The 16688-nt window shown below is 38.7% G+C and overlaps 1 protein-coding gene across 1 annotated transcript in view; it reads right to left on the bottom strand.

Moving 5' to 3' along the window:
* LOC125238200 (equilibrative nucleoside transporter 2) overlaps positions 1-16688 on the bottom strand; it is a 67238-nt gene that overhangs the window by 18276 nt on the left and 32274 nt on the right. The window contains 1 exon segment of the mRNA XM_048145473.1: positions 2689-2796. Within this exon segment, the coding sequence (XP_048001430.1) occupies positions 2689-2796 (108 nt within the window).

Below are 16688 nucleotides of genomic sequence, written 5' to 3'. Positions count from 1 at the left end.
CGAGTGTGATGAAAATACTATATCGCGCAAGCATGGTCATGCTTGCCTGCCTGGATACAGAAAAGACATTACAATGAATACAGAATATTAAGAAGGGGTAAAACAATCGATAATAACCTAACCACAAAATTACAATTTTGAAAAAACCACCGACTGCGACATAGTGGACCGATTTTCATGAAACATGGCTAAGAACACTCCCGACAGTCCCGACTAACTCAGCTTTCAGACAAAAAAACGGTTCTACGATGCCACAGACAGTGTGTGTCTGTCTGTGGCATCGTTGCTCTCGAACGGATGAACCGATTTTGATTTAGTTTTTTTTGTCTGAAAGCTGAGTTAGTCGGGAGTGTTCTTAGCCATGTTTCATGAAAATCGGTTCACTAGGTCGCGGTCGGGGGTTTTTTCAAAATTTTAATTTTGTGGTTAGGTTATGCTGCTTGACGTACAATCGTAAGTTAATAACAAATATCATAAATAGCTAATTAGAACTTTAATGATATCGCAATTGATCTTTCCTGATATTTACCCCCTTATTCATAAAAATAAATAAGTCAATACAAATAGTATAAACGATTATTGGCTAATTCAGGTCTACAAAATACTAATAACGTCATTATCATTACTCTTTGACCGCTCGCTAATTACAAGTTACCGACATTTTATGAAAACTGAGAATACTGGCTACAGGCGGTACACTGCATAATAATATTGCAGTAACAAAAAGCATGTCGCACTCATGTTAGCGTGAGCACTCTACTCTAATTTTCATACCGTTCGACATCTAATTAAGCGTATTTAAAGTAAGTACCCTTAAAAGGTTGTTCATTAGCCGGGTCCACACAAAGCGTGTCGCGAGGCAATTTCCTCGCGCGGCAAATAGCTGTGGAGACGTGCCTCCACTGAGGCAGTGCGTTTTGGCGTCATGCGTAACGTAAGACCGAGAGCAAAGTATAATAAAGGTAGATAATATCGTACAGTATGGCTACTCCCGCTCCCCGCTGAAAGTGCCGCCCACCCCCTCGGTTACCTCACAGTTACCGCCTGTCAAAAACGCGAACAGTCGACCTGTCATATTTCACAAGCATAGTACGCATTCACCTACACGTGTGCTAGGAACGCGCCTCTTTCATATAATATATTTGATCGCCAGTGTCCGAGGTGTGCCGAGAGTGACCGAGACGTTCGCAACGAGAACATTGCCTCTGGACGTGCCTCACTCTGTGTGGACCGGGCTGTTTACACGCATGAACAAAAATAAATACGCTCAACTCGAAAACATAACATTGGAACATATACGCGGTACCAAGAATTTTAAATACATTACTCGATACTCTTCACGGAAAATGTATGTTAATGTAATTGTTGGTTCTAGCAAAGAGGATAGAGTATTATAGAGAGTTACTGTCAAAGTAAAATGTGTAATCACAGTGCATAGACTGCCATCTCTCGACACAAGTTTTAAAACTTTTGAACCTCAGTCACATCTCGGAAACAGGCGATCAAATATATGAAAGAGGCACGTTCCTGGCACACGTTCTAAGCTCGTGTAGGTGAACGCGTATACCATGCTTGTATGAGTGAGATATGACAGGTTGACTGTTCGCGTTTTTGACATGCGGTAACTGTGAGGTAACCGAGAGGGGGTGGGCGGCGCTTTCAGCGGGGAGCGGGAGTGGCCATACTGTACGATAGTACTCTTATACTTATACTGTGCCTCAGTTGTATTGTTAGCTTGATATGTGTTAAAATGTCGAATATTAATATTAGCGCCATCTAGTCGAGCGTTCCCCAAAGGTGTAAACACCATCTAGGCCACCATACCTTTTTCTCTATGGCTTTGAGGTTCGTTTTTTCTTAGACTTTATACGGAGGAGTATACGGAGTTACATATGTCTTTGGTTCTAATAACCGTTTGGGGGCGCCGTTGACTTTCTCCGCAAAATTAACGTCATTTAGGAGCATTCCATGGGCTGTCCCGTACAAACGCATTACAAAGTATGTTGCGATTTATTTTTCGACGTGCAAAATTTTAGTTTATTTTTATGAAAACAAGGAAAAAACATGTCCAGTTTCACAACAACCCCGAACAATAAATCAAACAAGCCTCCTCCAGCAATTTTCCTCCAAAAATCTCCATAACATCATCCTAAAGGGGAACACTCGTGCGTACTCTTGGCGAATGAATGGAACGCCCAATTTGGCCCAGTTGATTACCTTTCAAGTTGAGCGGATGCGTACCAGTGGACGAGCCCGCCTACGCTCTCATGTTGTTATACACCTACATAAGCCCTTCATCGTCAGATGTTGCAATGTTGTTTTCTAGTTTAGAAGATAAGCGTACACTACACGTATTAAAAATTACCATCACGGTCCGTTCCAGATCCAGACTACAATACAACAAAACGCGATACTACATCTCGGTCACACGGTTTGTAGATCCATTTGGTGACGGACCCCTATTCTAGGATGTATGAACAGGATGGACTCTGAAGCCTTGGTTGTTCTGACAAGTCGCTGACGACATACAGCAGCCGTCCGCGTTGAAAATGTTCATGAGGGGTCGTTCTCAATCGGCAGTCGTATTAGCCTAATATGGACACATCGAAGAGTTCTTTCCCGTCGAGTGAAGCTGTTATTTATACGAGTATCATATTCATATCAAATTCTCGTATGATAGGAGCTTACCTTTGAGGTTGAGGGTGTCATTGGGCAGGTTGGAGCCCTCCCACGCCGGCGTGAGCTTGACGGGCTCGTTGCGGAGGAACGGCGCCTTCTCCTCTGCCTCCCAACCTGCTGACAATAAATATTACTATTTAAATATACGGAGGAATAAATTATTAAAGTATTACCTAGTTTAAAAGTTCCAAAAAACGTTCTAGCGCGCGAGTCCATACATCTAGAGGTAGTACATAGATAGACTCGCGCGTAAGAGCCTAAGAGCGCTAGTTGTGCTTAACCGTCAGAACTGCTAAAATGAGTTGAGTCGTTACATTTGCTCGGTCAATAGCCTAAGTGCGTTTTCACATTATATCGCATCGGATAATGTGAAAACGCACTAAGAGCTTTACAACGATGAACACTTGGGTAAAACATCGACAATTCGACATAGGTTCGGACTAACAAGTAACATTGAGCCGAAACTTAGGTACGTGATATGTTTGGTTGGTGGTTGTGGTGGTGGTGGTAAGTAACCTTTTGGTGCGCTGTTCATGTTTGACGCTAGTCTGTGAGGAAAGTAAATAGTCACACAATCCATACATTCTACGATCTTCATATATACAGACTATCCATTAACGTATATATATTTATACTAAAACGTCAAAACTCACGGTACAGAATCTCGCTTTTAAATCATTCGAAAACAGAATATACCTACCCAAATCTGTGCATGACCTATCGTCTCGATTTGAAACATGAATGACACCACTGTCTCCTGTACGTGACTCATCGGCTGAAGTCCAGCCAAATTTTCGCACGCCATACGTCACGAGTGTCGTGTGATCGGCCGATATTCACTTACTATCCCCCAATCGACGGCATCGGCATGTCACTTTTCTCACTCTTGCTATCACCACGTAAGATTGAGTGAGAAGTTTTCGCTTGTTATCGTACAGTTTCTGACGCCCTGGTGTACTTAATTCAATTTCTGGATTCGAAGTGTGCGTGATCATGTGATAGAAGGTGAATTGTGAAATTGTAAATTGAATCACTTGATCTAGTGGTCACGAACGGTGACTGGTGATGTCAGGTCAGTCAGGTGACGAATTGCCGTCAAAGATCTTGTAGGCTGTTGTCGGATTTAATTTATTGCTGATGCTGACGTTTTACCGATGTCCTTTTAAAAGGACAAATTCTGATCGAATAAAAAGGTACGAACGGTATAAAAAGGTTACAAATGCAACACTGGAAAATTGAAAATAAAATTTAATTTTTAACCCCCGACGCAAAACGACGGGGTGTTATAAGTTTGACGTGTCTGTGTGTGTGTGTCTGTCTGTCTGTCTGTGTGTGTGTCTGTCTGTGGCATCGTAGCTCCCGAACGGATGAACCGATTTCGATTTAGTTTTTTTTTGTTTGAAAGCTGAGTTAGTCAGGAGTGTTCTTAGCCATGTTTTATGAAAATCGGTCCACTATGTCGCGGTTGGAAGGTTTTTCAAAATTTTAATTTTGTGGTTAGGTTATTTCTCTCTTTGGTGGACTAACATATGTACATATTACATTTGTGGCACTAAAATGTAGGTCAAGTAAAAACTATGGCTTTTAAATGCCGTGTAAACTATAGCTTATGGCGTTAAACGCTTGCTTGTAATAATAACTTGTTCTAACGTATAATTACTGGTCAGTTTCAGTTTGAATTGATTATTGCCTTTGTGACATGCGACATGTCTAAAATGAGTAGGATTTGGTATTTATTACGAAAGCATTTGTACGTAAAAAGTTATTTTTAATCTACAAATATACACCCTGTTTTTATTGAATTTCATTAACTTTAAGGGATGGTTCGTTAGATCAAATGCAATTAATTTCTCTAAGAAACTAGCTTCTTAAGTCAACAAATAAAAATAATTACCTACTGAACAAGTGTACGACAGCCTTTACCACTTCCCAATGTTATTTGTTTTGACATGTGCCGTCAATCACTTGACACTAACTTGAATATTATATAATTTTGAATATCACACCTTTTTTGCGCCAAAATCAATAAGGCCGTTTGGTTGGAATTAGTAGTAGTAGTAATACACTTTATTGTACAAAGATAAGAACACACACAGTAAAGAAAAAAGAACACACACATCATTTGTACAAAGGCGAACTTATCCCATTAAGGATTAAGGGAAGGAATTCTTTGATTGTAGCGTCTTTAAAAATAAAAATTTCAAAAAATTCTAAACGGTCCGACACAGATAAAAAAAAAGTAATCTGTCGTGAAAAAAATCATTGCTCTCTATCTTTCAAAAACCAGGGAGGAAATAGTCAAGAGCGTTTGTATGGAGAATTCACCCCTCCTGTTGCGTCTTAAAGGCTACTCTTGACAAATCTAAGTTTCCTCGCGATCCGAATGCCATGCAACTTCATTTCGCTTTGATAATTGAAGAATGAAATATTTCTCAAAGCTATTATAATGTGATTACTTACTTGGTTAAATTGGCTACGTTCTGTTTGTCGCAAATATGTTTAGCCACGCAATGAAGCCGTATAAGATTTCTCATCAGAATCCGTACAAATGAGTTGCGAGTAATCAACTGTGTTAGTCAACCAATCTGAATCCTAGGCCACTGTAGAACCCTTTCACAAATAATTCGACAGCGTTCTAGTGGCGTAGGATTCAGATCAAAGTACAGTCAACCAATTGGAACCCTAGGCTTGTTGTAGAACTATGTCATAGTGACGTAGAAATGGTTGACCGTACAGTTAACCAATTGGAACCCTAGGGCCTCTAGGCCACTCTACAACCATGTCAAAATGACAAGCAGTAAGAGATTTCTTACAATCTGCTGTATAACGTCACTATGACATAGTTCTACAGTGGCCTAGGGTTCCAATTGGTTGACTGTACGTATTGGCAAAGAGGATCGAGTAATATAGAGAGTTACTGTCGAAGTAAAATGTGTAATCACAGTGCATAGACTGCCATCTCTTGACACAGGCTTGAAACTTTTGAACCTCTGTTTTGACAATTTGGCCCATATCCTTAGCTTGATATGTTTTAAAATGTCAAAAATTAATATTAGCGCCATCTAGCTGAGCGTACCCCGAAGGTGTAATGCCATCTAGGCCACCGTACCTTTTTCTCTATGGTACCGAGGTACGTTTTTTTCTAAGACTTTATCTGTCATCTGTCTTTACGGAGTTATATATGTATTAAAAATATAATTTATTATATTAACAGCATGATAATCCACCCAATAAGTTTGAACTTTATATTTTAATACTTTAATTTAATATATGTATTTGGTATTGGTTAGACATTATATTGATGTGACGTAAGAATATTGCCGATTTTTTGTGTCCCTTATAAAGATCAACCTCACGCCAAACTAAGCACAGCTTGTTTTATAAATACTTAGGTACAGTCACCGGGCATAAATAAGTGATGATTCCTGTACCTTGCCGCTTTTAATCGTTTGACAATTTCGTATGACATTTCAAACAAGACGTTAATATGACAAGGTACAGAAATGATCACTTCTTTATGCCGGCAGGCACTTACAAATAGTGCGATAGGGACGGCCAGATGTTTTATCATTTATCGCGCGTCAGTACTTGTCTGCCAGGTACAGTCACATACAATAACGTGTAACGGTCACAAAAAGATGTGACACCCTTTTATGTCAGACCGTGTCAGATATTATTTCGGCCTTCGATTAGTAACATATTTAATTATTGCAGGTGACTGTATGACGAGTCGACGACGTCGACTTTCTTCAAATTACACCTTGTTAAAATAACTTTTTTAAACAATACAAAATTTAGTCTATGTTAGTCTAGCTTGTTAACATCCATACTAAATTAAAATCCATAATCCTACGCACCAAACTGACAAGTAAGTGTGAACGAATGTTGCCACAATTTGGCCAGTGTCGTTCCTATCGATATTAAAATTATTATTATATCGTAGATTTAAGGTGCACCCAGACGGTACAATGAAATTGGCAATTTGATCGGCTAAACAATATACCAACTTTTTCTGTGATTTCGACAGATCAAAAGTTCTGTAGACCGCTAATTAGAGATATTTTTTTTATTTCGAAGCAGCAATAATATGATTCGAAAATTATATAGATATCTATGATATACTTGCCATAGCGTGACAGATAATTTATTATCGTCGGACATGGTATTTTATTTTTTACCTACAGGCTCGGAAACCTTTTTATGTTTTAAAACTAGTGGGTAAAAATGCATGGTATCCATCCACTACCTCGAAGATACATAGAACGAACCAAAATGTGTACCTCTTATTTGAAACTCATATACAATACTTATTCTTGATTTTACTGACAGTAGTCTGCTACAAGACTAAAGGTCTATTCTTTCATTTAAACACTTTATTCTTTATTTAAACTTGTCTGTTGTTTGTACTTTACAACTTGTCGATATATTGTTATCGACATATACCCTTCGCTATTTTAATTTTGCTGTTCCTGGTATCATTTTACCTGTCAGTCATTTGTCAATTTAGTCCGTAGGATTATGAATTTTACTTTAATCCATAATTCCATACTAGTTAATATTATAAATGGGAAAGTGTGTGTGTGTCTGTTTGTTTGTCCGTCAACGCAAAACGGAACGATGAATTAACGTGATTTTTTAAGTGGAGATAGTTGAAGGGATGGAGAGTGACATAAGGTACTTTTTGTCTCTTTCTAACGCGAGAGAATCCTCGAGCAAAAGGTAGTTGTAACATATTTCATGACACACATGTATTCACTAGACATCCAGATTTTTTTTTTGAACCAATACAAACTGTAGTCTAGATTGTAAACATCAACAAATAGTCTACAAGTGATCGATATGTCCTTGAGCTAACCGCAATCTAACCTCACTGAAAACTATAAACATAGCTAATATTTATATCACTAAGTAGCAGTATAGCAACCTTGAATAGACAACTTTATCTACTATGATAACTTCAGTTAAATATTTATATGCAAACAATCATATCGTTACTCTTGTTTATTATTTAACCTCACTAATATTTTTAACAAATAAGAAATTAAGCAGCATTGAATATTTAACGTCTATTTTAATTTAAAATACAAATTTTGTTATACAGATTAAGTAGTTACATATCAGAGGCACGAAGTGCAAGGAACTTGATTTATAAGCTGTTAGTTATAAAGAAATGGCAAACAATGCCAAAGACTTCAAAATCAAAGATCATATGATTTCGTGATCATTGACTTCAAAATCAAAGATCATTTGATTTTGAAGTCTCTCTGACGGATTATTTTTGGTTTTTGGAACCTTGGAACGTTGTGTTAGGAGGTTGAGCCCACCAACGCATTTCCGCCTTCCGCCTATTATAGGTATCTATGGCTGTACAAGCCTATCGCTGCTCGGCACTTCTTGCCGCATAAGACTATTTTGAGTCTCAGAAGATGAAACGTAAACCGGCTCAATCTTTTATTTGAACCCCCTTTTTGCTTTATGGTGGCACTTAGGAGTTCCATGTGCTTTGCCTGTCCCCTTTTCATATGCGTTACCTATCCTATCCCTTTTTTACGTGGGTATGTGTCTGTAACTAATATGTATATTATGTTATGTTTATCACATACTATAAAAACATACCGGTCTCCTTGCCAAAGGTTCCATAATTATCACTCATTAAACACTAAACACTTAACTACGCAACGTGCGTACTTGACCGAGTCAGGTCACTGAATGAAAATGTTTCAATGCGTAAATAAACTGTTAACCTGTTTGAATGAGTAGATTAGGAAAACCGGTATTAAGATATTCGGTATTCGGGTATTTGGTCACTCTTGATTTATTATTGGTGTGTTCTTGAGTTCACAGGGGAAACCTGTACAGTCAACCAATTGGAACCCTAGGCCACTGTAGAACTATGTCACAGTGATGTTATAACTGAGATTGTAAGAAATCTCTTACTGCTTGTCATTTTGACATGGTTGTAGAGTGGCCTAGGGTTCCAATTGGTTGACTGTACCTTGACTTGAGTTGTTGACATCGTAAGTCCGTTTTCACATTATCCGATCCGATATCGGATGTCGGAAGTATTTCAATGGAAAAAATCCAATATGGCGCCTGTAATGTATGGGATATCGGTCCTACATCCGATATCGGATCGGATAATGTGAAAACGCATTAAGGTGGATCATGTAAATACCAGAAAATGAACTGAATATCAGTTGAAGAAAAACGGGATAAGAATCTAAAATAAGCCAAAACGTATGACGTGATTAATGGACGCTCGCTAAACTATGCCGATTCTGATGACCAGAGGTCGGCGGGGGTGAGCTTTTTTCCTACTAATTTGACATGTCTGACATCATATTAGTATGAAAATAGCTCACCCTCGCCGACCTCTGCTGATGACAGTCTGGTTAAGATGTCAATCGATTGTTTTTCAGATACAGATGGGTGAATCAACTTTTCTTTGCCAGCAAAATTACGCATACTTCGACAACATGTGGTCAGAAAATTTAATTTGTATTTAGTGTAATTAGTTTATACTTATTATATTAAAAACAGATATACAAGCTATGCAATACATCATGTTTTTATAGGATTTGCTATTTTATTACTTTATTTCGAGCAGTGACCCAGTGGACATAGCTGTCCCTCACTTTTGTATGAAAAAAGTGTCTTCCACTGGGTCACATATAGATTTAATTGTAAATGTTTTTTTTTAATTATTCCCTAAATGTAAAATAAAAATAAGGATCTTTATTCACGATGGCCAGGTTAAAACTCACAAAAGTAGAGCTAATAATAAGTATGGGCAATTCTTGCAAAAAGCAAGAAAAAGTTGATTCACCCAGATGCAATTTCTTCATATAAAAAAACTGTAGATAAGAGTAAAATCTTTAATTTTTGCTTGAAATGCTTAATAATGTAAATGTAATAATCTCACGAGATCGATCGCTGCCAAGCGAAGCTAAACGGTACAGTTATCAATCGCGTACCAATATGAACACCGTTATATCAATGATAAGGTTAAAAGAATACCGTAGGCCGTTGGATTGTTATTAGGGCTTCCAATACCGGGATCCCGGTATCTCGGGATCCCGGGATCCCGCCCTTTTTTGGGCACATTTCAATACCGGTATTTAATTTAGTAATACCGGGATCCCGGTATTTTTAGTAACTAACAAATTATGCCAAATGAATGTGAATTACTCATCAAAAACGTTAAATTTCTACATCATAATGGTCGCTACACGCGTAAATCTTGCTTCTTGGTCTCGTTTTTCAATTTGACACATTCTCTGTTTGGTGTCTTTACAATATTTGTATGAAAAGCATTCATTGAGGAAGGCCTGCCGCGAACCTTTTTTGACACATTTGTCTCATTTGTGAATTCGCACGTAGGTGTGACAAGAAAGCAACACGTCAAACGTAGTTGCAATAGGCCACAGACCTGTAAACAAATCGCCTTGATGCATCTATATAATTACTTTCCAAAAGATTGGTTAATGCATACGAACTAACGTATAACGTAGCTACACTGGCTATTCTATGGTTTACTGTGCGTGTGCGTTGAACTCTAGCGCAAAACTTTGCAGTAATATTCCCTATAGTAACGAAATTGGGAAATCTGAAGTATCAAAATCAAGAAAATTACTTTTCTAATCCGTAAATTAAGTGTTCCTATTCCGCGAAGTAATCTTCTTGATTTTGATTATCATGGATTTCCGCAAAGTAATGTGTGATTCCATATCATATTTCTTAATGTGATTTATAATCAAATAATCTATGTCGGACAATTTAACTCCTTTGGCTAATTGTTCAATGATTTGGCGGATTTATTTTATTAGTGCTTTAGCGCCCCTAGATTTGTTATCTTCATAACATTCTATACAGAGCATTTTACGATCTCTACATATTTTTTCTGTTTATCCCTGAATTGAATTGAACATTATTAACATTAAGGTACAGCGGGGCAAATCTCGACAGGGGGGGGGGGGGGGGGGCAATTGTAACTAATTAATTTTTTCCATTATTACACAATGATGTTGAGTTCTACATGTATCCACTGAACACGCCTACCATATATAACTAATATAACACACACTCTGTTTATGTGTGTGTGTGTGTGTGTGTGTGTGGACACTCTATTTAATAATGCTAACATTGTAAAACATGGAAAAAATGGACCGGTTACATTTGCCCCCCAGTCGAGATTTACCCCGCTGTGCCTTAGCAGAATGTCAGTTTAAGTTTGATCACGTTTCTTTTTCTGCGTACATTATTGTGTTAGCTTTTCCAGATTTTTAGGAGCGAAAGACTAAAAAAAATTCATGTTCCCATTTTCTTTTCCTTTTCTTTTACCCATTAAATGTAGAAGTTACAGAAGTTTAAACTTTAAAATTGATCAATGTAACCCCAGTTATTCTGTTTATCCCTTGAACTGAACATCAGTGGACCTAATCTTGTAGTAATACAAGTGGACAAAGGTCAGTCTGTGAGAATGGTACTTAACATAAGCGGAGTTAAAAGGCTCCAAGACTTCCAAGGGATTGCTATAACCATTAACCTCTATAACGGCTCAGCCACGACATTGGTCTAAGCGCGACAGCGGTGAGCGGCGGCCATACATTGGAGCGAGACACAGCGATGGGACTTTTCATTCGCACGTATGGCTGCCGCTCACCTAAGGCTAGAGCCTTTATCATCTTGAGCACTCTTGTGCACGCTCATATTTCACGCGGCGAGTGCGCAGTGCATGTCAAACAATTGAAGCTCATACATTTCATTTCATACAAGTGTCCTGTGTGCCAAATTGCCAATGAATGTCATTTCTTTAACCCCCGACGAAAAAACCTCTAAATAAGTTTGAAGTGTCTGTCTGTCTGTGGCATCGTAGCTCCCGAACGGATATACCGATTTAGATTTAGTTTTTTTTTTGTTAGCTTTCAAACAGACTTAGTCGGAAGTGTTCTTAGCCATCCATTGCCGCGGATTGACCCTTTGTTAAAATTTAAATATTTTGAACAGAGTAATAAAACAACATTCTTTGCAAGCAAACAGGCAAAGTTTCTTGGTCAGAACCGCGAAGCGAGAACAAACAATGGCATTGTAACTTCGCAGATTCCAGACGAGGGAAGAGAAAATTAGGACAGCGCGAGACGTGCTTATGTAAATCGCAGGTAAGGGATGCTTATGTAAGTTTAGGTATTGCATGTTTAGTTGTAGTTCACTGGTAAAAGACACCTATGTAAGTTGTGGTTACCTATAATTGGATAAGCATCAGTTTAGACTTTTGTAACTAGATTTAAGAGCATGTAAGATGTATTATATGTTGGTAATCCTAAATAAATAAAATTAAAAAATTAAATTAACGGAAGGTAAAACGTTTCTTCAATGCTCTGTTGTTAACGCCATGACTGGCAACACTGTCCAGGACAGCCAACCTCCGGTCACCCCGCTGATCCAATGAGCAGCGGCCAGCGCCCCGACATGCCGGACCAATAAGAATGAAGACTGAAGCGCCACAGTTTCCCCCTTTCGCGTCACTATAAAAGCAAGGTGCACGGCACCAGCGCCCCTTCTTTTTCTAACCAAAATTCTCTCTCCGTTACGTGTCCTAGACTAGAACCTCTCACTGTACTAAAAATCCATTAAAAATGGTAATATTTTTAAACCTGTTTCATTTAATGTCTGGGTTCCGGCTCAAACATCTGTATATGTATGCGCAAAGACTTATAGAACTCCCTAGTCTTGGATCAAGCAAACGTATCCACTTAACATGTCAAATGAACTCAGTAATAAAAATCCATTGAGTTGTCCGTCTTTATTCGCAGGTTGCAGCTTTCAAGGGTCAATTTTATAAAAAAATTATATAAAAAATGCCCCGTTTCGTGATATTTAATTGCAACAACACAATCATTATAAACACTCGAGGGCCTGAGACATATTTAAAATCCCAGGCAAGTATATAACAACTTCAGTACAAAATCTGACACGCCCCTATACAAATATATTAACTTGTTTCTTCTATCTAAATCTAGGTCGTACCTTGGAACCATCAAGAGCAATACTGGTTCAAACTTCCATGATTATTACACATAATAACTGTTAAATCGGAAAAAAGCGCTGGTGGCCTAGCGGTGAGAGCGTGCGGCTTTCGATCCGGTGGTCGCGGGTTCGAATTCGAACCCCGGCTCGTACCAATGAGTTTTTCGGAACTTATGTGCGAAATATCATTTGATATTTGCCAGTCGCTTTTCGGTGAAGGGAAACATCGTGACGAAACCGGACTAATTCCAATAAGGCCTAGTTACCCTTCGGGTTGGAACGTCAGATGGCAGTCGCTTTCGTAAAACTAGTGCCTACGCCAAATCTTGGAATTAGATGTCAGAGCGGGCTCCAGGCTCCCATGAGCCGTGGCAAATGCCGGGATAACGCAGGGAGGATGATGAATAACTGTCAAATCGGGGCTTTATCTTAGGAATGACTTTTCTTCGAGACCACGGGGGTAACGGAAACGTTGAAGGTCAGTTTGAAACTTTGAAATGTAAATATTTAGTACGCGAGTCCCGATTTAACAGTTACTATGCATCAAAAGAAATATACGGACGCCTAGGTGGCGCTAACATTAATAATCGACAATTTTAACACATCAAGTTAACACAATATGATAAGTTAATATGGGCGCAACTGTCAAAAATGTGCGCAGTTTCATTCCTATGTCGTCTATGCACTATAGACTAGTTGACTACACATTTCAGTTTGGCAGCAATTCTTCTTTGATTAAATTAACTAGAGTTTTGAATGATTCACGGTTATTTTCATTAGACTTATATTGACCGGGATATAGACCGTGATTACCTTTTTGATTTTTGTCGAGCTCCCGATATTTCGACGCAGTTGCATGCATCATGATCACGGAAAACTGACGAAGGCGGGTGGATGTTAAAGTTGCATAGACAGCGCGCGATCTACCCTCCTTCGCGCGCGTCGGCTGCGTTCACTTTCAGCGTTACCACTGGTCGCATTCACACTCGAAAAGGTAATCACGGTCTATATCCCGGTCAATATAAGTCTAATAAATTAACTAGGTCATGACTCAAGAGGAAGCATTTCTTATATATCAAATGACATTTATAAAAAAAATATAGATATTTCCGATATTTTATATATCAAATGACATTTCGCACATAAATTCCGAAAACTCATTGGTACGAGCCGGGGTTTGAACCCGCGACCTCCGGATTGAAAGTCGCACGCTCTTACCGGTAGGCCAACAGCGCTTCCTTGTTACGTTATTATTACTACGTATTGTATATTGTATCTTAAGCTATAAACTACGGGATTATGGCCGTAAAAATATATAAAGCTTATAAATGTATAAATAGAGTGTAACGGCAGCCACGTGCATGATGGAATTTCAATAAGATGTGTATTAATATGAACTGAATGCACTCTTTATATGTATAGTCAACCAATTGGAACCCTAGGCCACTGTAGAACTAGACGTGTGCGCCGACCAAAAAATGATCGGCGGCGGCGTTTGTCAAAAAATCGGCGGCGGCGGCGTATTTTCGGCGTGAATTCGGCGTGACCTTGATTTCATGTTTCTTATACACCGTGTTTCACTTAACACTAAAAACCTGAAAACCGTTTGTTCAGAATCGAGAGTAGAATCGATTGAGCTATATCTTGATGGGGGTAATATTTTTTGTTTTAATTTGTATAATTAGTTATTGTTTACGTGCCCATTCTACAAATTCGTAATACGACATTGTGCATATCATATTGCTAGAGGTTGTATACCTTTTTCAGTATTTAGGGGTATTAATACTGGCTGGTTACTTGGACGATTATTTTTTCCGCTACGAGTTTGACGTTGTGCGTCACTTTAATTTTAAAGTTTATCATAAGTCATAACAAATTGAACTCTTACCTAATTACAACCTTGTTATTTTGAATTTTAGGTTTAAATTTGCTTACTGCGTCACCTGTCCAATTTGAAGTTTAGGTACTGTGACACAGTTTAACGTGCTTTACAGTGACATAGCTGTCTATTGGTAAACCTTATGTTGTTGCAGTAACATACACAATTAATCAGTTTTAAGGTTTACGATGGTAGCTAGCAATTATTTTATTGAGTGTAGAGTTAAAAGTCGAGTAGAGCTGCACAGAAAATTAAATATTCAATTTAAAAAAATAATAATCATCAAATTAAAAAATGAATATTCTAGATACATTTAAAAAAATAAAAATCAGTTGGGGTGTCTGAGGTTTTGCGTGATACCGGAAACACGGTGTATAAAAATAATTTATTTGTTTTTATTCTTGAAAATTTGATCAATACAGCTGTACTACGTATACTTTTATATAAAATATGAGTTAAATAACACATATAAGTGAACACGGGAGAGGAAAAAACACTTTCGAGTATACCCAAATAGTTACCCTTTGCTGGCACAATACCTTTTTTGATCAATGTTGGCTTCCATCAAAGGATGCCTTCTCTAAGTGATCATGAATCTACAACCATCTCTTTCTTTATGATGAGCTTAGTGATGAAATTAAAGAAGAACTTTGTGCCAAACGCGATCGTCGGCTATAGCTGTATCAAACTCATTTGAAAATGCCTTTTACTTATTTGGCCATTCTTTGACTTGCCCGCCGGTGTTCAAAGTTGTGCCAAGTAAACTAATAAACTAGAAATCGTATTGTTGGTTACTTTATTTTCAATTCGTAGTCTTTTTGGTACAGTACAGAAGGAGTACTAAAAACGGACTTGAATTGATGAATGCCAACCTTCCGAGCAGGCCAAGGTGCAAGACGTGGGTTTCGTCATAAAACCAAACTAAAATGGAGTTGAGAGTAGGGCCCATGTTGTTAGACAAAGCGACGGCTTACAAATGTAGGAAACGCTTGACATCCGTTGGCTCGCTGGGTGGACGACATCCGGAAAATTGCGGGTCATAACTGGATAAGAGTAGCTCAGGATCGGGAGAAGTAGCGTAATAGAAGAGAGGCCTATGCTCAGCAGTGGGTGAAAAAAGGCTGACATGATGATGATGATGATGATAACGGACTTGTTTGTAGATCGGGTCACGCCAAAGCTGATTTTTAAGAGGTTGGGTCTACGCCATAAGGGTAAGAAAGCTGAATTTACATCGGTGACCTCTCAAAAGCATACAACTTCAGCAAATATTTCAATGATACCGTGTCGTTATCTGTGTCGAGGAAAAAAAGAGCTTTACACGCTGAACTATGCTGGAAACGAACGTCCGGTATATAGGTCTCGGCATTTTAAGTTGGACGCAGACAGTTTAGTAGAAACTGCGGTTCTGTTTTTTGCGTCTTGGAACCACTGAATAATTTTCCATGTGCTATACGATACGTGCAGGACATGTTTGCACCTGATCGGTGGGCTAAAGTAGCAACTGAATGGTTACCGCAGCTTCGCCGGGGCAAAGGCAGACCAAAAACAGAGATATCACTCGGACGGCGGGAGCAGGCATCAAACCGTGATGAGTGGACGAAGGAAGAGGAGGCATTTACCCAGCAGTGGGACACATATTAGGCTACTTAAAAAAACACGGTTCTATCAAATGAAGTTTGACACTTGCCAGTGATTGGAACCACAGAGAATGAAATGAAAAGCTTCATTTCCTGCAGAACCAGATCAGCAACGAAATTAGGATCATGCAAATTGAAGCAAACCTGGGTTACCTGGGGGCGTAAGGCGCAAAAAACAATCGCCTCCTATTCAGTCTGCTGATTTAGTCTTACACACAGCGGCTATAAACAATTTGCCGACGCGGTGGGCACGTGGGTATTTTGGAAGGGACAATATTTCGAGGAGCCATGAAATCTTGATGGATTACATGGTGATCTAGATGAAAAGATAGCAGAAGATCAGACAGGGAAAGTTCTTGGCCCTCCAGATGTGGTATTCTCGTAGTGCTGTAAACAATTGTGTCAAGTAGTATGCCAGATCAAAGTCGTCACGATCATATTGTAGATCTTCCCCCGTATCCGGT

The sequence above is a fragment of the Leguminivora glycinivorella genome, chromosome 23 (assembly GCF_023078275.1).
Source record: "Leguminivora glycinivorella isolate SPB_JAAS2020 chromosome 23, LegGlyc_1.1, whole genome shotgun sequence".
In the NCBI taxonomy this organism is placed as follows: domain Eukaryota; kingdom Metazoa; phylum Arthropoda; class Insecta; order Lepidoptera; family Tortricidae; genus Leguminivora; species Leguminivora glycinivorella.
The sequence above is the reverse complement of the archived record's forward strand: the minus strand, read 5'-3'. Positions and strand labels throughout refer to the sequence as shown.